This window comes from Taudactylus pleione, unplaced genomic scaffold (assembly GCF_031769625.1).
Source record: "Taudactylus pleione unplaced genomic scaffold, aTauple2 ptg000018l, whole genome shotgun sequence".
Classification (NCBI taxonomy): Eukaryota; Metazoa; Chordata; class Amphibia; order Anura; family Myobatrachidae; genus Taudactylus; species Taudactylus pleione.
In genome coordinates, this window is record NW_028284420.1 from 11,092,482 (window position 1) to 11,117,041 (window position 24,560).

Here is a 24,560-nt window from a genome sequence, read left to right on the forward strand (position 1 = left end):
TGTCCAAAGGGATGATCTCTCAAATATACGGCATCCTCATTGACACTGCTCTGCCTACTAATACTAATAATCCCCATGAATCCTCTTGGGAGATAGATCTTGGCCCTCCACCTGACGAAGAGGCTTGGGACGACATGAGACTGGCAATTGCTAAAACCTCTATCTCTACCCGCCTTAAAGAAACTTCCTACAAATTGTATTATCGTTGGTACTATACCCCAGTACGGCTCTCCCATATGTTCCCTTCTGCCTCACCCCTCTGTGGCCTCCGAGGTACCCTAACCCATATCTCGTGGATCTGCTCGGCTCTTGAGCCTTTTTGGACCTCGGTTCTGCTCTTCTTAACACTGTTTTTGGAGACTCGATTCCAAAAAACCCATGGACCTTCCTTTTAAGTTACCTCCCTCCTGATCTCAGCAACCGCTCTGTTAAATTGTTGTCTCACATTTTAGTTGCTGCTAGAAGTTTGATTGCCCGTAACTGGAAAAACCCTCTTCCACCAACCCTCTCTGCCCTAAAATCACAAATCCGACATATAGCGGAAATGGAAAATATTATTTACTATCTTCATGATAGAGGCCACATGTTCTCTCAAGTTTGGGCTCCATGGATCTGAAACGACAACGCTTCGCTGCCTCTGCTCCCTGCGCTTACTACCCATGTGTGATTCATGCGCGGTGGTCGAGTCTGCACTCCCCAATTCGACTTCCCTATGCAAACCTCCCTAATTATCTGAATATTCTTCTCTCCCGTTCTCCAAATGGCACATTTTTCTTTCTACCTTATAATGCCTCTTGCACAGCATTTGGCATTTTCTATGATATTTTGCTTCCTTTGATAGTCCTGTTCCCATCCCCCCAATACCCTCCCACCCCCTCTATTGACCCCCCCATATGCTTATTGCTACTTATTTTAATGGCTCATTTACATTGTTTATTATATCTGTGTTTTTCTATGTTACTTCTTTATGAGTTTATTAAATAAAGAATAAAAAATAAAAAATGCAATGGTAGCGGCCCAAGCTAAATGGGAGTGGTCAGTCCCCAGAGGGGCTGTGGCCAGCTACTACAGAAGGATATGGCCAACAATTAGAGGACATGCAAAGAACAGGGCCCCTTTATAAAGAAAGGGACAAGAGTGTGTCAGAACCACCCACTTTGATTGGCAGGAGAGCTAATCTTGGTGTAGTTTCCATAGAAATAAACCAAACACCCAAGTTCATCCATGATCCTGCTCCAGCCCTAGAGGACGATTTCCCATGTACACCTGCAGGTCAGTGCGACCCTGTTTATTGTACACAAAATATAAAGAGCAAAAAACATATTGGAAAACAAGCACAAAGTACAAAGGCAAAAACAAGCACAAAGTACAAAGGCAATCAGAAATGGGATTACCCTCAAATGGAGCTCAAACCCTAGGAAAACTCATGGCAGGCAAGACACACCACAGATTTTGTATGTGCATAAAAACATACAAATACCTGTATTTTTCTGGTGAATTCCTTACTGATTTTTTGGCACATCATACCAACGTTGGAGTCACTCCCATCTATTGTGGACAAATCATTTCCAGACACAGTGGACACACTTTCTGAAACTTAACATACACAGAAAAGACACAAGTACAAAAATAATTATTAATAATTTGCTACTACATCTACAGTATGTATTCTCTGGTAAGCTTTAGATATACAGTAATGTATTTAGGTAGTTTAATATAGACACTCCTTACCAGTACACTGCACATTTACTCAGTACTCTGCATACATACTTTTACTAGGGCAATACCTTATATCAACTAAACAGTAAATGGGGATCATTTTTCATGTGGCACAGTGTGAAGACCATTTCTTCTTATGACTTTACATGGTTGCTGTGGTGGCTTGAAGCTGGTATTTACAATCTACAGATTGTAAATACCAGCTTCAAGCAGATACACAAATCTATCTGCCTACACCAGACCCTTTCATTCTTCTTGTCCCTCAACAGGCATGTGTGAAAAAGAAAAGAAAAAATACATCCAGACCTTATCCACTCATCACTCAAGCAATCTCCATCAATAGACTTCCCTATCACAGTTAGTGATACAGATTTTCACCCTGTTCCTCATGCTTGGTGTACTGTACAGTATATGAAGCAAGGGGCTAAGACTACCTAAGAAGGAAGTAAAAGCTTAAACAATAAAACATTGTTTTTGGAATGGGACCCATAGAGTTAGCCTGGTTAGCAGGAGAGTGAATGAAGTTTGGGCCCTTGATCATTTGACTTCTCATAGGCTGGTGTCTCAGTATAATATGGAGCATGATGGAGTGCCGGTAATACTAGTGGTAGTCTACAGGGTACTCAGAACTGGAGCCTGATACAGAGAATTCAGACCTGGAGAACCACGGGGGGGGGAAGGGTTAGGTTTAGGGCTCCCGGGGGGGACTTAGGGTTAGGCACCCCCCCGGGAGGGTTAGGGTTAGGCTAGGGGGAGGGAGGGTTAGGGTTAGGCACCCCCGGGGGGGACTTAGGGTTAGGCACTTAGAGGGGAGATTAGGGTTAGGCACTTGGGGGGGGAAGTTAGGGTTAGGCACCCCTAAGGAGGGTTAGGGGGGTTAGGTTAGTGGATACTTACCTATCCACGATCGGGATTTCCAGCGTTGTCGGGCTTCCGCTGCGTCGCACTCTGCTCCTGTCGGGCTGCCGCTGACGGGAATCATACCCATTCCCCGGCTACAGACGCCCACTGCTGCTTTCTCCCATCCGTCCACTGTTGCTCTTCTGTTTAAACATGGGTACGATCAACGCATATCGTTCACTCACGCAGCATTTACACCAGGTCTGACCTGCCGCAGACACTACAAGTCTCTACGCATGCAATGGGCTCTCAAGCTGCGTATGCAATTGCAGTAGCTAATTTATGCACGCCCAAGCAATGGTGTTCAAATGGGTAGGCACGCCTGCATTTTTCCTACCACTCCCCCAGCACCACCCCCAAACACTCACAGCCTGTCACTCACTTTGAGATGGATTCTTCTGTGCGTGCATAATCGCAGAGCGATAGCAGCGCAGTGCAGCTTATACGCATGAGCAATGGCTAAAGCTGGGCATCCACTATACAGTTTTCAGTCAGATATCTGTCCAATCTGGCTCGTTGGAATGAAAACCTGGTAATGTATGGGTGCAAATGACAGTCGATTATATGGTTTTAAACACTGAATAGAGGACAAAAAAAATTGTTCAAATTGGTTAAATTTGTGTGTTTTAACCAATTTGTCTGAACAACCATTTTTGGCTATTTTCCAGTGTTTGTGAGCAAATGGACGATTGTCATTTGCTCCCATACATTACCAAGTTTTCATTCCAACCAGCCAGATTGGACAGATATCTGACAGAAAACAAGAGATATGGTAAGACCTTACCTTTCTTATCTCTGGGCCTGATTCAGAGTTGGGAATAGAGAGAGAGATAGCACTTAAAAGTGTACCTGGACAAACCATGTTGCAATGCAAGGGGTGTAAATACATATATTTTTTTTGCATGTAGGGTAAATACTGGCTGATTTTACATGTAGCCCGCAAATACTGCACAGCTTTATTATTACTCTACAATTTAGATGTCAGTTTGGACACCTCCTTCCCAAATCTAAATCTCTCTGCACATTTTAAATCTGCCCCACCTGCAGTGCAACATAGTTTCACCAAGATGATCAGTTGAGAGAGATATATCTCTCTATTCCCAACTCTGAATCAGGCCCTCTATTCTACGAAGTCCATAGGGATCCACAGGAGATCTTGGGGTATAGGTTGATGACGCAGTCATTGGGCACCTTAATAGTTAAGTCTGTGCTCCCAGGATGCACCGGGCCTCTCTCCTATACCCCGCCCCCAGGCCAAGGCACCTCAGTTATGTAACAAGCCAATGGTCAGAGGAGGAGAAGAGAGAAGGAAGAAATTCTGGAACACACAAGTATCACATTCTCACATTCAGAAGGAGACGGAAAAACCGGTGACCAGAACACAGCCCATCTGCAGCACAGGTGCGACAGGGTGGGAGTCCTGTGGAGATAACAAAGGCAAGGTCTTACCATATCTCTTATTTTCTACTGCAGGGTCCATAGGGCCCCACAGGAGACCTTGGGGATGTCCCAAAGCAGTCTCCTTAAGGGTGGGGACGCTCCTGTGCAGAAAGGAGAATCTGCCGCCCGAAGGAAGCATCCTGAGAGGCTAAGGTATCAAATACATAATACCTTAAAAAGGTATGGACAGAAGACCATGTGGCCGCCTTGCACAGCTGAACAGTCGAGGCGCCATGGGCGAGCTGCCCATGAAGAAACCACAGACCGAGTAGAATGAGCCTTAACAGAGGCCACACCAGGAAGGCTCTCATGAATGTAAGCCTCTTAAATTGCCAAGCGACACCATCCTGTCAAAGTCTGCTTAGTGGCAGGCCATCCCTTCTTACAGAAACCATAAAGGACAAACAATGAGTACGACTTCTGTAATTAATTGGTACGGTCAACATAAATCCTTAGAGGACGTAAAACATCCAAGGAAGCCTCACCAGTTGAGAGATCTGGGGAATTAAAGGCCGGCACTATAATTTCCTCATTAATGTGGAAACTAGATACCACCTTAGGTAGAAAATCAGGGTGAGTCCGAAGCACCGCCTTGTCCCTATGAAAAATCAGAAAGGGAGGATGACATGAGAGAGACCCCAAATCTGACACCCTTCTGGCCGAAGCAATGGCCACAAAAAAAGCAGTCTTAGCTGTAAGCCATTTTAAATCCACTGAGCCCAGTGGTTCAAATGGCGGTCCTTGGGGAGCCCTAAGGACCACAGCCAAATCCCAAGGAGGCACAGGTGGGACAAAGGGAGGCTGGATGTGAAGTACATCTTGCATAAAGATGTGTATATCAGGATGAGTAGCAATCCGACGCTGAAACCACACTGACAGGGCAGAAACCTGAGAAGCAAGGCGAAGACCGTGATCTAAGCCTGCCTGTAGGAAAGCCAAAACCCTGGATATTCCAAATACCTGAGGATCATAACCTCTGGGACGACACCATTCAAAGAAGGTGTGCCACACTCTGTGATAAATTCTTGCAGAAGCAGGCTTGCTAGCTCTGAGCATGGTGTTAACCACAGAGCTGGAAAGACCCCTGGACCTTAAGAGGGCAGTCTCAACAGCCACGCCGTCAAAGACAGATGACTCAGGTCCCGGTAATGGCAAGGACCTTGGGACAACAGGTCCGGACGCTGAGGCAACAGCATCGGAGTGTCTATGGAGAGACTCAGAAGATCTGAGTACCAGTGACGTCTGGGCCACGCTGGAGCCACCAGCAGCAGCGTGCCTCCTTCTTGCTTGAATTTTCGAATCACTCGAGAAAGAAGGGAGAATGGAGGGAACAGGTACGCGAACTGGAAGGTCCAATTGACCGACAGAGCATCTACCAGCAGAGTCCCCACGTCTCTTGTCCTTGACCCGTAAACTGGCAACTTGTGGTTGTGTCAGGATGCCATGAGGTCTATTTCGGGAAGGCCCCACCTGTCCACTAGGAGTTGAAACACTTCCTAGTGAAGAGACCATTCCCCTGGGTGCACGTCTTGACGGCTGAGGAAGTCCACTTCCCAGTTGAGCACTCCCGGAATGAACACTGCCGAGATGGCTGGGAGATTGCAGACCACCCAAGTCAGGATGCGGGACACTTCCACTAGTGCCGCCTGACTTCGAGTGCCTCCTTGGTGGTTTATGTAGGCCACTGTGGTGGCGTTGTCTGACTGGACTTGCACGGGTTTTCCGTGAACCATGAGCCTTGCTTGCTGAAGAGCTCTTAGAACCTTCCTGAGTTCCAACATGTTTATTGGAAGAACAGACTCCTCTATTGTCCACCTTCCCTGGAAGAAGTGTGGACCTGTCACTGTACCCCAATCCCGGGGACAGGCGTCCATTGTCAGGAGGACCCACTCCGGGATCCAAAAGGGGCAGCCCTTGGTAAGGTGACTTGTGTGAAGCCACCAAGTCAGAGACAGACACACCTCTGGAGACAGTACCAATGTCTGAGTTCGTATCCGGCATGGAGATCTGTCCCACCTGGAAAGGATCAGAGTCTGTAGAGGCCGGGAATGAAACTGGCCATACTCCACCATGTCGAATGTCGACACCATGGAGCCCAGTAACTGCATTGCCGAGTGAATCGACACCTGGCGATGAAAATCAGTCAGACAGCGCTAGCATCAGAAACATACAATGCACTATTTTGCACCTTAATCAACTACTAGACCTACAGTTAATCAACTACTAGACCTACAGTCTAGTAGGAACAGTGCTACATACACTGACCTGCTGGAGGAGAGGTATGTACAGGGACCCAGGCTCCGCAGTTCCCGGTAAGACCAGTGTCTTATGCACATAAAATGGCTGCTGGAGGACTCAGAGGAGGCGTGCCTCAGGGAGGAGAGCTACCTGCAACTGCCAGATCTCAGTGGAAATGCGCGCAGTGCAGCGGGTGAGGGGCCGGATGTGCCTTACAGGTGAAGGCCCGCTCCCCTGGCGTGCTGTTAACCCCTGGTATGCCACAACGTCCGCACGTTGTGGCATACCAGGGATAGGGGGCACGTTGTGGCCCCCTATCCCTGGTGGTCTAGTGGCAGAGCAGGCACTGTGCCTGGTGCCACATGCAGCCGCTTCCCATGGGGTCCCCATCACTGGGAAGTTAAACAGACTGTGAGGTCAGTGGGCGCCCACCGCGGATGCCAGCTGCTTACCTGAACGTCCCCCGTGAAGTCCGGCCGCAGTCCTGGGCGTCTGGGGGTCTTTGCTAGCCAAAACCCCCAGACACCCGCAGCGATCCCTAGCGCAATGCCAGCGTCTCGGCGCCGGCAGGGTGTTGGAGTGGCAGCATGGGCTTCTGCTGGACAGCCCATGCTGACCACTCTGCAGGAAAAAACTATTTTATGGGGCTGATACGCAGCCCCTCTTGAAGTGAACCGACTCCGGCCGGACACCTACAAAACGCAGGTGCCTTGGCCTGGGGGCGGGGTCAAGGAGAGGGGCCCGGTGCATCCTGGGAGCTGAGGCTTAACTATTGAGGTGCCCGACGACTGCGTCATCAACCTATACCCCAAGGTCTCCTGTGGAGCCCTATGGAGCCTGCAGTAAAAAATTGCATAGTGAATGCCCAGCTTCACAATCACTCGATATGCGTACATAGTTGCATTTGCAAACACTGCTGAATTAGGTCCAGAGTCTGCAGCAGAATACACTTGTTATATGCAGATAATAGAAGTTTGGAACAGCAACAGAATGCACTAAGCAAAGCAGATACTGTAACTGAAGTCTGAAGCAGAAACGACAGAACTGCAGCCAGGATACTAATCTCAGGGAGAATAGTGTTCTCCTGGCAATGAGCAGTTCTCAGTTTAAATAGGACAACCTGTGCACTGATAGGGTGACTGCATCATGTGACCTGATTAAATGAAGATTGGTTTGCTTGGAAGGGTCATGTGATACAGTGCCAGATGGACACACACATGAAGCCGAACAGCAGGAACTGCATGTTTGTAGATGAGTGACACAGGTCTCAGGGATGGTGTAGGCAGCCAGTGGGGACACAGATGGCAGTGACATGACACCGCCATACCCAGTAGTGGGTGCTAAGACCACTAAGACCATGATGTGTGACAGTACCCATTCCCTTATGAGTGGTCACTGGACACTTAACATGGGCTTTAGCTCGGAACTTCAGGTGGAATTTATGAACCAGTCCTGGAGCGTGTACGTCGGAGTCCTTAATACGGGCCCTCCCTTCTAAGGTCGTAACCCATCCAAACAATGAGATATTTGAGGTTGCCATATCTGAAATGGGAGTCTAAGATGTTCTGGACTTTGTATTCTTCCCTGTGTTGAAACTAGTTCTCAAGATAGCCTTGGTTGGGAGAATTGGTTTAAAATCAGAGTCTTCAGAAGGGAAATGTGGAATTGGGTACCCGGAGATATGGACGTAACTGCAACTTATAAGAACTGGGTTAATGACCTGAGTGATGCTGAATGACTTGAAGATGTGGGAAGAAACCCCCATCAGAGGTTACGGGTAGACAGCCAGACTGTCTACAGGCCACAGGCTGGGAATGGCTCACTGTTTCCCACCGGCTTGTGTTTTGTAGCGTTGGGATGCTTTCAGTAGAGAGGCTCATACTTGTTGCCAGCTTTTAGCAAAGTTTCAGAGGGCTAAATTGGAAGCTGGAACGGGAGTTGTAGGTAGTGGAGTGAATGCTTGTACCCTAGAGTGCAGACCATATAAAGTGTGAAATTGGGTTTTTGCAGGGGACTCGTGGTAATTATTATTGTGTGTGAATCTGCCCAATTATCCTGAGAGGAGGAACTGTATAGTCGGAGGAAGGTCTCCAGATCCTGATTAACTTGTTCAGTCTGGCCGGTGGACTGCGGATGGTGAACTGATGAGAAGTTGAGCTTAATCTGGAGAACCTTGCAGAGAGATCGCCAGAATTTGGCTACAAACTGAACTGATACATTTTCCTTGAGGCATCCATGGAGTCGGGATACCTCCTTGACAAAAAGTTGGGCCAGTACTGAAGCTGATGAGAAACCATGAAGAGGAACAAAGTGGGCCATCTTAGAAAACTGGTCTACTATGACCCATATTGTGGTGAATTTATTGGTAGAACACATATCGGTCACAAAATCAGTGAAGGTACACGTAACAATTGGAACAGGCAGAGACAGAAGTTAACCCGCAAGAGACTGCCTGGAGACTTAAGAACCTGTAAGAAATGAATGCAGCTGACCAGCAGGTGCTCTCTGGGAAAGCGCTCATTATAGATACACCACTGTTGCTGTTTATAAATTGACCTGCGCTGTCCTTGGAACAGAGGGTGTTTTTATTTAAAGACATATACTGGTACTAGCTGCACATGCACATTTTTCTGGCGGTACATGGAACCGCAACAACCTTTAATATAAGGCCACAATAATGACACAACATGTGAAATATTACTGCTAACAGTTTACATAGATCTTAATTATGTGGCAGGATTTTAGCATGTGTAAATAAACCCTGATAATTATAAAATACAATATGATCAGCATGGGGACAGATTAAAAGTAGAATTTGGACGGATCTGCAACAAGTGTCTACTCACCTCTAGTCTCCTTTTTATCTGTAGATGAAAATAACCTACGAGGAAGTAGCTTTATTTTCTTGGCTTTCACTTCATGGCTTCTTCTTTCTGCATCAATGTCCTCATGTTGGCTACTTCCTTTGTTAAAGAGTTTGAGGTATGACATGGTGTTATTTAATGTGGCGCCTGTATTTAGTGATAATAGGGTTAAAAAAATATAAATTTCTTATTCTTATAACACATTATTGGTAAATAATTTCTGAAAACCCTACGGTGCATGTGTTACACAGAATGTATGTAAAAAGGTGATGGACACTCCTGGGGAGTGAATGGGAGGCAGCTAGTAGCGCACACAAAAATGTACCATTCAGTGGGCTTATTATGGGAGTGTCACAGGTGTGTCAATGAAAGCGGCTGCATTTACAAACGCAAAGTCGCAAGCCTAGGAGGCCATGGTCAGCCAGAGAAACTGCACCTGCCACAAGGATGGTGCAGGTTTCGACGGTGTGACCGATGATGGCATATAAGGATGCATCAATTGGTATTATAGCATGCATGGACAGTAAAAGTGGGTATCTCATTCAAGTGAACGGATGTACACAAGTTTGTAGGGCATTTGCATAAACTTGTAGACAGGTGACTGCCAATAGACGCTGCTGAGTGCGACTTAACTATTCAAGGTGAGGTTAGACAATGTGTAACCTTGTTATGTGCACATACATAATTTCATTGTGCGAAGTTTGGACAGAGGTGTTTGTTATGTGATAATGTGAATAATCAGATAGCAGATTTTAAGTTGTCTATTATTTGCTGGCATGTTATTATATTGTATTTGACTTTTTATCAACTAAATAGGAGATGGCCCAGCAAACAGTGGGCCTGATTCAGAGATGGACGGAATTGCAGAGCCGCACACAAGCGGCTGTGCAATTCCGTCCATATAAAATGCTAATGCAGCAGGAGGTGTCTGTAGGAAACAGAAACATCCTTGCTGCATCTGCGTTCCCAGCTGTGCGACCGAGGTCGCAACCTGGTATCACCATCGCAACCGTCGGTCGCGATGGTTGCTCCTTTGGCTAGGGTGCAGAAGCTGAAGCTTACTGCAGCCTGACAGGGTCCTGGTCACTTGCGAGGCCAGGAAATCTACTTCCAACGACGCAGACCCTGGCCTCGTCCATTCCGGAAAACACTTCCGGGAACCATGGCCAGCCACGCCCAAGCATGTCAATCATGCTGCGGTATGGGGGGGGGGGGAGGTTTGAGAGCAAGATCGCAGGACCCGTTCTGCACATGCGCAGACCCCCAAGTATCGGAGATGTGTGCCATCAGGTTAGCATACATCTCTGAATCAGGCCTAATATATTTAACTCAAATATCTAGTAGGTTGTATATGGTTCAAATTATGGTTGTTTTGTTTCAGTTTAGTATTTAGCCTGATTGTAATTATGTATTATATAATATAATATGATTTGATTGTAAACAATTAGCTCCATAGCTTACATTTTGAACTACACTTTGGACAACAATTTAAAGACTGTCAGCTTATCAAAAGCTGTGAAAGGTGTGGCTGCTACTTAATTTGTACCATTGATTCTTTTTCGAAGAGGAGCAGAAATATTATTATTATTATTTACTTTCTTACACTATTGGATTCTTGGTAACCTAATTACATGCTGCTTAATTACATGTAACACATACCTGAAAAATTGAAAACTTACAGGTTAAATGTAACCTGTTACCTACATTATGTGTTTTTATAATATCATACTTACCTACTTTTCTACTTTTAGTATTTTCTTCCTGGGAGATGTCTGGAGGGAATGGGTATGTAATGCCAGCTATCGGGATGCCTCCTGTCAGAATACAGACAGCGGCATCCTGATGGTTGGTATCTCAGCTAAGTATACTTACCCTACCACCCCTTCTTGTGGCCTAACCCTCCCCCCCACCCCACACCCTAACCCTTCCTGTTAGTGCCTAAACCTAACTCCCCCTTCATGCCTTAACCTAACCCTCCCTCCTTAGTGCCTAAACCTAACCCCCCCTTCATGCCTTAACCTAACCCTCCCTCCTTAGTGCCTAAACCTAACCCCCCCTTCATGCCTTAACCTAACCCTCCGCCCTTAGTGCCTAACCATAACCCCCCAAAACCTAACCCTAATCCTGCTACGCTCCCTAAACCTAACCCTCCCCACCACAGCTAATGCTAAGGGCGCTCCGGACTTACCACGTTCGGTCTGGCGTCCTTCGGCGCTCCAGCGTCGGGATTAAGATAAGCCTCGGTATTTCGACGAATATCTTAAGTCCCTTGTCAGGATTTCAGTGTAGGTATTGAGACCGGCAGCATCACGGTCACATAACTACATCCCGTCCGGAGAGCATACACAGCTGGCCACTTTGGCTTACTATGTCATTAGGCCCCACCCCCATCACTTACTATGACATGAGGCCCTGCACCATAACTGCAAATTGCGGCGAATCACGGGAGCATGAAGGGGCGTGGCTAAATGATGCATTTTTGTGTCATTTAGCCCTGCCCTCTCCATATGGAGCCACGATTTGCAGCGAATATGCGGCAGTTCCTGGCAATTATCTCCCCATCCTGCCCACTAGGAGATCCACTTGAATGGGAGTGAATGGGAGGCAGCTAGTAGCGCAATTCCGTCCATATAAAATGCTAGTAGTAGTGGGCTATTGAGTCTGATATTATGACAGTTATTCACATGGGATCATATTAATGTATATTTGTCTGCCATGTGTTATATAAAAAAAATTATGTATCTGTAGTTATTTTCTCAAAAAAATATCCCTGAAGCACTTTATTTACAGTATATTTGGGCATTATGCTGGTTAGCCACAAGATGTCCCTGTTTCTCTGATTTGTGAAGATATCAATTTTCCTATGACTTTTGTTTACTAGTATAGCCATGTTGAAAACTACACAAGGATTACAATGTAATCTGAGTTTTGTAGACGAAACAAAATTCATAGCAAAACATAATTGTATACTGAGACTGTTTTCCCAAAAGTTTGATTAGCAAATGTTTTAGCCTTATTGAATGACACAACAGTCCTGAGGAAAAAGCTTGTGAACTATTTACCTATATGCCTGCACTAATCTGACCTAACATTTAGTCTAATCATTATCACTTAGGACCTTAATTGCAATTTGTGATTTTTTAAAAAAAAAGTCTAATCTGCCAAACTCAAGTTGAGGCTCCCTCCTCTTGCCTGCAACTCCTTCCCCTTGTTGTGCCTTGCGGAGTTGAGATTGGATTGTGACTGGAGGCCAAAATGCTAAAAATTGCAGCACACAATAGAAATATATTGAAGTTAAAGGCCAGACTGTGCTCCTAATAAATACCCAAGTGACTTGGAGCATCAGAATTGCTCCGTGAATCAAAAGCAATTTTTTAGTTCCCTTTCATTTTAACACTTATGTGTGCAGCATCTCTCCCTACACAATTGTGCATGAAGCACTGTTTGGGCTATATTTACAAAAGCTGCTACTTCTCGGTGGGTTGGAACAGAAATTTTACAGTGGCACAGGGCCAGGGGTGTTCGACCTGTGCAGTCGCACAGGGGCGCCACCCATAGAGGGTGCACCCCTCCTCAACATCCCGATTTAATCGGGCCAGTACTGTCCATCTGTTCCACCCGTGGGCCAAAGTGCCGAACCCCCAGAGTGTAAATGGATGCTGCACGCATGCCGGGGGCGGGTCTAGACTGTTGTATTAGGGGGGGGCGAGTTAATGATTAATTCCGCCCCCCCCTCACAGCAAGCCGCTGCCCCCCTGCGGCAACCCCCCTCCCCCACTTTACTTTCACTTACCTCTGCTGCTCCAGTGATGTTTTCCCTCCGGGCTTCGGTCAGCTGCTCTCCCATCCTGCACTGTGACCCAGTCAGCTGTTTAATGCAGCAGCTGACCAGGGTCACAGTGCAGGAGCCGGGAGACCAGCTGACTGGAGGGAGGACATCACCGGAGTCAAGATCTTCGGTCCCTGGACAGATGTAAGTTGTTTTTTTGTTTTTTTAGCAGTGATCAGCATGTGGTCTGTTTAGACCACACAGCTGATCACAGGGTTTGAGGAGCCGGCTGTGATTGCTTCCTCCCCGGCTCCCGGGTCAGGTGACAGCCTGTCACTGACACATCCCCCTAACTGGGAGACAGGAGCTCCGATCACAGCACAGCCCAGCCATTATCATCTCTCTCCTCTGAACTTAATGATGCAGAGGAGAGAGGTGATAATGGTTGGACAAACTGTGCTGAAATCGCCCCCCCCCCTGGATCCGCCACTGGCGCATGCGTGCGGCATTCATTCACTGATGGAAGAGGGCTGGGGGAAGCCTAGCCAGTGACAGAGGTCTGGACCTTACCCCCAGCCTGACGTTATTAGGAGGCGTGGCATGCGGGCACACCTCCAAATAATGTCACTTAGGGGGTATGGCCTATGGTAATTAGGCCACACTCCCCATTTTGATAGGGTGAGCGTGCATCTTACCGGGCTGGCACAGGGGGCTCTGACCCCTGGAGCCCGCCCTGCAGTGGCAATCATATTCAGTGTAAAGCATGCTGAGCTTTACAATGAATGTGAGTGCTACTTTATACTTTCTGCTCCAACCCACCGAGAAGCAGTGGCTGCTTCGTAAATATAGCCCATTATTTTTTGAAAGACTAAAGTTCCTTGCAATGAAGTTATTGCAATGATAGTGGTGGCTGAGGTGTATTTCTAGTGGTGTTCATTGCTGTTGTGCATGAGACACTTCAGAGGTACATGGCCGCTGCTGTCGCAGGCAGATGCCTGAGAGTCTTCAGTTCCCTACTGTCACTGGACTACTTGGGACTCTTGACAGTGCAAACAAAGGACACAGTGTTCAGAGGCTCTCATTCCTTAAACCAGGGATGGGGAACCTCAGGCCCGGGGGCCCCGGAATCATTTGGTATGGCCCGTGGAGCTTTTTTCTGCTAGCCTCACATGGCTAGCAGGGTGCCAAGAATGGCACACTGCAGCCAGAATCTATGCAGCAGTGCCACCTGGAGCATCCCTTAGGGCACTTCAGACAGTCACACCGCTGCCCTTCCAGCTCCCCAGACCATCCTCAGTATGCTTCGGGCATTGCTGTAATCACCAGAGATTGTGGCCCCGTCCCCATGTGATGTCACACAGAGGGGGCATTGTCTGCACCGGGCCCAAAATGGCCCTCGGCAGAAAAAAGGTTCCCAACCCCTTCCTTAAACAATAGTGAGCCGCATTTGAAGTTGCAGCCTTTCACTGCTATTTAGGGGAGGAGAAATGTTTACTTAAAATTAGAGATACAGATATGTCCAGTTGCATCATTGCGGCAAATCACGCCACTCATGATGCAAGTCCGCAAACAAGTACGCTCGCTGCGATCACACCCGCAACCCCATAAGATTGCATGATGTGAACGCAGCGCGCAGCATAGCATACCGTGGTGCACGTAGCCATGGCTAATTGCATGGCACAATGCGTTCACATGTTTGCAGCGTGAGTGGCAAGGATGCAAGAGGACACATCTGTACAGATTTCTGCAGGACTAGCTGAGTTGGTGCTGGGGAGCTTCACTATTTAAAAGAATCAAGAAACCATTTTTTTTTCTATCATGTTCTTAGTTAGAAGATTTTCTAAGTGAAATGTGGTTGCCTGTAAACCAAAAATGTCAATTCTCCAACTGCTTGATTTCTTTTTATCCTTTCCCAGCTGCTGTAAGGACTAGATTGAAATCCCCTCCAAATATCTTTGCTCCAAATTCCCCCAATGCAAACATGACATTTATTCCAATTCATAATTCAAATACCTGCAGAGATAGGTAGTGATTATAGAAGGTATTTTCACTGCAGCAGATGCTTCACTTAGACCTATTTTGGCCTGCAAGGTTAATTAGGCTTTGATAAGTTGGTCAGATCTCCTAAATGAAGGTATAAGATCTGTTCGCCTGAAATTGGAATTACACACCTTGGTAGATCAAAGAGTCCACTAGCTATTTAGGTGAGGTGTTCCCATATGGAACAGTCACCTAAGGTTTGCAATCACTTTCAATTTTGAGCCCTATATTTTGCCCTCTCCACGGTGCTAACCAAATTAATGTCATTCATGGCAACAGTACTCGGGAACAGAGGAATAAAAAAATTATATGTCCAGCCTTATTAAGGTCCAAAGTCATAGAGACATTGGAATTTCTGGAATGACACAGATGAATGATGAACTTATGAAAAGTCAATCATGGCACCATCATAAAGAATGATTTTTCTAGGAATTCTGTTTCACTCATTTCAACAACAGGTATTCCTGCCAGAAGTAAATATTTTTGCATTAACAGTATTAGTGAGATTTCTTCTCAGCAGGAAATAGCTATACAGTACATTTCTGCAAAATATTCTTGGGGACAATGGTATACACCTTCGAGGTGGTACAGTTCCCTCAATTCAATTCCAGGAAGTTCCAGAATGAGATTCTCTCCAGTTGGAACAAGTGTCACCTTTAGATAAAATAGCAGTTCATCAGACTTTCAACAAAGACTCAGCACTCACTGATTTGGTGGTAATTCCGGCACAATCTTAATACGCGTAGACCCTTAACCCTCTGAGATTGGATCATAGTAATAACAGATGCCAATCTAATAGCATAAGGAGCGGCAACCCTTTAAACACAACTTTCAGGGTTGTTGAAATTGCCTGGAAGCCACATTAATAAATGTCCTGTAACTCAGAGCAATTTTCCAATATTTACTGCACTCTCCAGGGCCCAACCTTTTCTAGAGGAATGACTTGTGAGTTCAGTGGGGCAACTTCACAGCTGTGGCATATCTAAACCACCAAGGTAACACAAAAAGTGGCTAACCAATGAAAGAAAACACCTGGATTATACAGTCTGTGCAGTGGAAAATTCCAGCCAACTCATCAGTCTTCAATAGTTGGTAGACTGATGGGGCCAGCCAGACATCAACATGTATCTCAGCTCCAAATTAAAAAGGTTTTGTGCCAGAACCAAGGATCCAACAGCGCTTCTCATAGACACCAATGCCAAAAGCATTCCTCTTAGTTCCCATGGAGTACCCTTTGATTTAGCGTTTCCCTCTGCTGGCAATGCTACAGAGGGTCCTAAAAAGTCTAAGAGGGAAAGTCCAGAATCATTCAGCTGGCTCCAGATTCTCTTAGCAATAAAAAACACTGGAACTTGGAGCCCTTTTTTGCAGATCACCTTTTTTGATATTTCATGATGATAGGTAATGCTTGGAACTAAGGATTCTTACCAGCCTAATGTTTTGTCTAGATTCCATATGAATCAATAAATCACCATTCCAACTCTACCACAGCAATGGAAGGAAATGATCTTCAATTTTTGGATGTGGTCAGAACACTCAAAATCTACATTATTAACATAGAGTAGGACTAAGGAGGTGTATCATATTGATGGACCTCTTTATTTTATATGATTCTCAAAAAAAGTCTGACCAGCTTCAAAACAGACTAATGTACATTGGCAAACCTGTTCCAGAAAATGTGGGAGCCCACTCCACAAAGTCAGTGGGGACTTCATGGGAGGCAAGGACATGTCTCTGTGGATTGCTTTGCAGAGCAGTCAGTCTTCCATGCACACCTTTGCCAAATTATACAAGCGTCCAAAGATGCTAGCTTGGTTGCAGGGTTCTATGTACAGCACACATAAGTTCCCTCCCTTGAGAACAGCTTTGGGATGTTCTCAGTGTCCGCCATAGGAAGAAATAGAAAACAGGATTTTTCAACTTAACGTTAAATCCTTTTCTCTGACTCCATGGAGGACACTGGATGTCCTCCCTTAAACCCCACTGTCCTGTTTTTTTTATGGTTGGGTGAATTCCTATACAGTTTGTAGACGGTTATTGCTTTTTTTGTTAGTCACTGGGGCACATTTAATTAGCCATGGGACTTACCGCAAGGTTGCAGCTCCCGGGTTTTAGCGATGGAGCTATTCAATTATTTGGTAATTTCCTACTGTTAACATGTGTTAACTCATAGCTCCCTGGTTGAGTGCCCGGAGCTATGGACTTACCCCACGCAGTAAGCCCAAGAGGATGCACTTAACATGGATGTTTGCTCATAGCTCCTGAGGCTGCAAGGAAAAATCTGTGTTAAGTGCAATTTAGGGGCTTACCACACGAGGTAGCTCAGGGCAGAGTTGCAGCTGCGCGGTGAGTCCCATGGCTAAATTAATCTGTCCTATTATGTTCTCTTTCTCCTTCTAAAGTCCACTCATCCTTTTGGGCTTCATTGGTAAAAATAAAATGAATAGCTCAACAGTCAATCGGGTAATATAGGTTGATGAGCGTGAATTAAATTAGTTATTTTGAAAGCGCCTAGGCTCCTTCCTCGCACTGCAAACTATGGCCCTCATTCAGACCCGGACGCAAGTGGCCGTTCGTACGTTCGGCGTACGTAAAAAAATATTTAAATTCAAGCACTCGCTCGTATTTTCGCTCGCAGCCAAACATCCTCCCCAAACTCATGCGACCCCTCCTCTAACTAACGAGCGTGTCAAATAGCGAGCGTACATCCCCGAAGTGGCTTGAAGGGAACGCACGCACTAGTACTACCCGGAAGTTGGACTGTCAGATTTCGATTAACTGCTCGTTTATTCTGCCTACCTCCCTCAATCGTATCATGCCAATCAATATATCAATTAGCTTAATTGTTTTGTTTTTTTTTGTAACACAATGCTATAGACTTTATTCATGTCCGTGTTTGTGTTTACCCGCAGAATACGTACGGCTTAAACATTCGCTTTTAATTGTCAAAATACATGTTAGCCCCAATTAAATAATAGTTCTATTTGTTTTTCTACCCGCATATTTCCCGAAGTTCATTTCTTTATTTAAATTTGCTTACGCATGTCACTGCATCAAGCCTATCATAAGTCTCAAGAGATTTCTGGCCCTGTCGAACACATGACACATACACTAACCAATAGAATTGGTCCTGTTAATTACCCAAATACATTAGCTAATCAAAACTTTTTTGGGCACTTTATTAAAAATTATTTTTCACAAATACACCATTGCCATCATGAGAGCCTCCGCATTCACCAGGCGCGAGCTGCTGGTGCTAACGGAGGTCATGGATAGGCGGATCACCAGCCAGCCTCCACCCATCACCAACCGTGAAAAGCGTTCCGCATATGCGGAGGTATGGGCCCGCCTGCGCTCCTTTGGCTCACGCCGCCAGATCGGGCAGCTGGAGCGCAGGTGGTCGGACCTGCAACGGCGGACGCCCCGCTTGCTGGCATGCTTTCGCATGCAGATCGCCGAAAGTAAGTTTTATGGACTGTGGTTTTCATGTTTGTCTTTGTGGCCCTAACTGCGTGTGCATGTTTTCCCTGGATTTCATATTTATTCATTGTACTCATATCTGCATGGCCATGTTTTCCATGTAGTTCATATTTATTCATTGTACTCATATCTGCATGGCCATGTTTTCCATGTAGTTCATATTTATTCATTGTACTCATATCTGCATGGCTATGTTTTCCATGTAGTTCATATTTATTAATTGTACTCATATCTGCATGGCCATGTTTTCCATGTAGTTCATATTTATTCATTGTACTCATATCTGCATGGCCATGTTTTCCATGTAGTTCATATTTATTCATTGTACTCATATCTGCATGGCCATGTTTTCCATGTAGTTCATATTTATTCATTGTACTCATATCTGCATGGCCCTTTTTTTTGGGGGGGGGGGGGATTAGAAAATGGTGTTTTTCACGGATTTGTGTTGAAACTAACCACAATTTGTTTCACATCTTTTAGGGGCCCAGCGAAGACTACGCCGTCATCATCCGGCCAGATGGCGCTCACGGCCACTCTCCCCAACCCCCAGCCAACACTCCACAACCACTAATTCCCCTATTCCCCACTCCTCCCCAGCCTTCCAAGACCCTCTGGTTGAATTTTCGGGGCTCCTTCCCCTCCGTCCCAATTCCCCCTCTCCTCCAACCACCCCTCTTCGAATTACCCCCTCCCCGGAGTCGGTAATTACCCCGCCCCGATCATTGGGGAATGGAGGCACCTCCGAGGAGGACGATGGAGGGCCTTCCGGAGATGGCGTTTTATCTTCCTGTATGTTTTTCTTTGGGTTTTTTTTTCAACACAAACTGTTTGTATGTAATCATGTGTCGTTCCTTTTTTGGGGGGTTTTTTGCTAGACTTTTGGGGATTTTGCCGATTGCCTTTACCTGTTTCTGCTGATTTCAACATACACATATCACACCTGTCGGAATTTGTACATTGGCCTTGTATTTTTGGCCTACAACATTTTTGGTTGATGTTTTTTAATGGTGTAATTATGTTTTTTTTTTTTTTTTGTTGGGTTTTGGTTTGGGCTTGTTTTTTAATGTGGTTTCATTATTGTTGTATTAATCCCCACACTTTTCTCACCCACAGAGGAACAGAGGCGTCGGGCCGAATTAGCCGCCTGTGTGGCCCGGATGCGCCACAATATAATCGGTGTGCTGGTGGTCCTTGACCATATGTCGGTCCTCCTTAGGGACTAGTTTTTTTTGTTTTTTGCCCATTTTATAAATAAAGTGTTATTTTCTAAGTAATGTTCTGGCTCATTCGTTTGTTCTAAATCAAAGATTGTTTACCCTGACATAAGTAGACTGTTCCTGCAAGGATTACCAATTTTGGACACTAAGATTGTGTGTTGTATTTTTATGTAAAAAACAGCCACAAGAAACACCTAACAGTAACAATCTCATTTCCCTTTTTTGGTGTAGTCACAATTAGATATTACTACATTTTACAGGTTCCTAGTTGGGGTGCAAGCTGCTTAGGCCAATATTACGAAGCCAAATGATTGTACAGGATTCCTTTGGGTGTTGGTTTGGACCCTGAAAACATATTACATTTTAGCTCAACTGGCGTCAGTACTGGATTACCCCTTAGTCAAATGTAACGTGTGTGAAACTGGTTACACTTGCTTGTAATGTTCCAAAAAAGGTACAAAATTTCACTCTCAAAACATTTATTCACAACATAACTGAAAAATCAAAGTGGTCACTCACAAACAAAACACACAGTGATAATCACAAATACAACACATACCAACCAAACCAAATAAAAAAACAACAAATCAAGAACTGGTTGACGAAGGACCATGCCAACATGATTCCACAAATATGGCGTTGCAATATGGGTTCCATAATATATCCCCAAAATGTCCACATACAGGTTTTTTAAGGGTAGCAGGAAGTAGTCATCGTTGGAGTGCCAAAGATTATGTGAAAAAACAGAAGATGGAGAAAATAAAAAAAAATAATTAGATGTTCTCAAACAAACCCTACCACATTAGGTATAAACACTGTTGTTTTGTCAATAATTACCTAAAAAATCTGGCCACCACATCATCGCGTATGGCCCCCCCACATACTGACCTCCGACCAACCTCGGGGGGGCCATCCTCAGGTAAGGCATCCTCTGGCTGCATTGGGACACCACTCCTTTTGGCGATGTTGTGAAATATCCCACACAGGACCACAATTTTCGAAACCATATCCGGCAAATACATGAGCTCGCCACCAGAGTGGTGGAGGCATCTGAATCGGCCTTTTAAAAGGCCGATACAGCGCTCCACCACTTGCCTGGTGGCTGTAAGTGCGGAATTATACTCACTTTGTGGCCCTGGTGTGGGAGCCAAATAAGGAGTGAGCAGCCAGGGCGTGCAAGGGTAGCCACTGTCTCCTGTGAAAAAGAATAGACAACATCAGGATCACTCTGTATGAAGCTTAACATTGTTATGTACTAAAGGTCTCCACTTACCCAGAAGCCACGCATCACCAGCTTGTAGGTTGGTTAATTAGTGCCATATCCCTGATTGCCGGATGACGAAGGAGTCATGTGCACTTCCTGGTAATTTTGCATTCAGGGACAGGATCTGGAGGGAGGCATCACATACCACCATTACATTGAGGGAGTGATAGTGTTTCCGGTTTCTAAATATTGCCTCCAGCCGTGCTGGAGGCTGAAGTGGTATGTGAGTACCATCCACAACCCCTATGATGTGTGGGAAGCCAGCTATTTGGTAAAAATAAAAATGCGCTAATTAGTTTGCAAAGACAAGTCACAATTGAAAGTAATAAAAATGCGCTAATTAGTTCGCAAAGACAAGTCACAATTGAAAGTAATAAAAATGCGCTAATTAGTTCGCAAAGACAAGTCACAATTGAAAGTGATAAAAATGCGCAAATTAGTACGCAAAGACAAGTTAAAAAAACGCAGCGAAAATAAACAAAAAATAAACACAGATTTCGGATTTGGAAAAACAAAGGTTACATGTGTAAGGCCAACCAAAGTTGCGTAAAGACAGACAAGAACATTTACAAAACAATTTAACAAATGAACTTACCAAGAGATAATATATAAGAATCCGGAACAAAAGGTCTTTGGGGCAGAGCCAAAATAAAACCTAAGAGAGATGAAATGACGGAAACCAAAAATTAGAAAATTCTTAAACAGAAGGAGACACAAATTGACCCAAAGTTAGACTTCCCAAAACTTACCAAAACTGGAAACGACCAAAAAAATTACAAGCGAAAAAAAACGAACGCAAATAAAAAAACGAATATATCCAAAAAAACGACTTCCAAAAACACAAACTCCTACACCAGCCAACAATCAACTCCAACCAACGTAACCTCCAACATTCAAAAAACGCCACCTCAAATCGAGACGCCCCAAGCCATAAATAGTGTTTCGTTTCCCGCACAAATTAAGGAGGGATCATAGGAACGCACAATCAATGATGCGGCCGCAAAATAAGGACGCATGTATAAATACGTCACGAGACAAAAAAAACATTCTGGTGTATTTCTTGTTTGGAGCTCAGACATGGCTACAGACCAGGGAAACAATGGACAACAGTCTGGCGGTAAGTATTTCAGGCATTTTGACTCAATGATTAATTAGAAACATAATATTGTGCAAGTTGTGAAGTTGTGAATTCTCCAAATTTACCCAAATAGGTGAGGAGGATGACATGGAAGAGGCTGCTGGTCCCAGTATTCCGGGCAAAGCTGCCAAAAAGAAAAGGCAGCCACAATTCACAAGAAAGGAGATGGAGGTTTTGATTCAGAAGTGTGTGGACATCCTGCCACAGGCAGACAGGAATATGAGTTCAAGCCAGAAGTGGAGAATGTGGGAAGAGGTAGCCGTTGAGGTCAATAGGGTGGGTGATTATGTCCGTCTAGCCCGGGATGTCAAACGGTGGTAAGTAAACACTTGACCACCCTAAAACCAAAAACAAAATAAAATAATAAAAAATGGTTTCTTTTTCACCCACAGATGGGGCGACTTCAAATATCGCCTGAAACAAAAAATGGCGGACAGGGCTAGGCATGCAAGGGGGACAGGTGGAGGTCCCACCCCTGTGTCATTGGAGTTGACTGATTTAGAAGAGCTGGCACAGGGGTGTGTGCAGGCTGTGGAGGTGTTTGGCGTGTCCAACATGGATACAGACATGCCAGACTTTGCGGCTCCTCATGTTGTCCCAGGTAAATATTGTGATGTCACCAACTCTGAAATGTTAGTGTGCCAATATGTAGATTCTAATGTGAGTCTTTTCTCATTTTTCCAACAGAGACACAGGTGGATGACTCTGCTACAGAGGGGAGCCTTGGCCGCAGAATTTCGGCAGGCTCTGCAGGGGATGAACCAGTACATCCGGCTGAGGACCCTGCAGAAGCCAGTCCTGGGCAATCCCCCTCGCAGGCAGTGTCCCTCCTCACAGAACTCAATTTTAAATTGGATTTCCATACAGAGATTCTGCAGAGGATGGACGCCAGTCTGGTACGGGTGGCTGAGGCCCTGGAGCAAAATGCTGCGGCCAACGTGACCATTGGTCAGGCCCTGGCGGAAAATACCAGGGCCAACATCCGCATCGCCAATGCCCTGGAGCAGCTCATTCGCCAGCACATGGTGGAGCCGACTTCCCTTCCTGCCGGAACATCAGGATCCTCCACCTCTGGCACAACATCAGCCAAGCCTCCAAATGTGCCTAGCCCTGTGCCTAGTCCAGAGGCCACAACATCTGCCTCTGGACAGGCCAGCCCGATGACATCCCGGACCCGGTCTGGCGCCCTCCCTCCCCCAGCCAAACGGCCGAAAAAACGGTGACAGCATTGGCTACTTTTCCCACACTCCTTCTGTGCTTGCCTCATATTCCTTTCTGGCCAAAACTTCCCTCTCCTTTCTTGTGAATTGTTTTTAATTTTTGCATTTACGTTTAACAACAATTTATTGTTTGCACAATTAATAAATATTGTGGAATGAACACTGCCAAAAATATTTTGGTTAAATATGTGCATTAATTTTTTTGGGGATACCAATAAATTTACATCAAATGTACAACTTTGTATTCTGACATTATTGTAAAAATGGGTTACATTTAATCCGGGCCCACAAGCCAACAACGTTCAAACGAAAAAATTACACATTGGAAAAAAAGGGCTTGTTAAGGAACATTTAAAACATTACCTAAGGTGGAAAAATCACCTTGCAAACACAAAATGAGGCACCAAACCTAAACATGATGACATTATTGTTACAATAGTCCAAAAACAACACATTGCGGCCAAAATACACCCCCACAAATGTACGCTAATTGATTGTGTAATCCAGACATTAGCAGCTATGATTTCCACCTGCGTTCGGTTTTGTGCTATCCAAAAAAACTGCTTTCAAAACACATACCAAGCCGGTTTTCAATCCAACACTAATTGCTTTTCTGACAAGCCGTGATTAATCGATGCAACATCGTGGAGTGCCGGGACGGAGGAGAAGGCCATCGCCACTGTGGTCGAGTTATCCAGCCCCTAAGCTGTGCGAGCATTTTGAAGGGAAAGAGGATCATCCAGTGACGTATGAGTTGGTACGAACACATTTGACGTTCGCATTTGTTAATGTATGTACGCCCAAAAAACGCCTAGCCACGCCTGCGTTTTTCCATCTCCTCCCCCGTCAACACCCAAAAACGCACTGTTCTGTCAATCACATTTGACATGTCACTTCCTGTACGCTATTTGACGAACGAGACAAAATAAGCTCGCAATCTGCCGTACGCACATGCGCAGTGTAACACCGACGCATGCGCGGTTAGTCAACATCGGAACGCAACGAGCGTACTGCTGTTAACGAGCGGCTCTGAATCAGGGCCTATACCTCAGTGTCCTCGATGGAATCAGAGAGAAGGATTTAACTGTAAGTCATAGAATTTTAATTTTTTTGTTGTTATTATAAAAATGTAAAATTGTTGCTTTCCTAGCTAATGATTATAGGATGCTTCTAGTAACGGGCAGGCAAGTTACATCCCACCAACAAAACCATATCTCATTATTTAGTTTTACTCTGCAAAAATCAAATAACTAAGCAACTAACTATTA

General features: G+C 45.3%; 1 protein-coding gene across 1 annotated transcript in view; it reads right to left on the minus strand.

Moving 5' to 3' along the window:
- Positions 1-24,560, minus strand: part of SYCP2 (synaptonemal complex protein 2) — a 457,471-nt gene that overhangs the window by 44,520 nt on the left and 388,391 nt on the right. The window contains exons 37-38 of the mRNA XM_088482789.1: positions 9,144-9,308; positions 1,481-1,596 (exon numbers count right to left, since the gene is read on the minus strand). Coding sequence (XP_088338915.1) covers positions 1,481-1,596; positions 9,144-9,308 — 281 coding nt within the window. The remainder of the gene's footprint in view (positions 1-1,480; positions 1,597-9,143; positions 9,309-24,560) is intronic.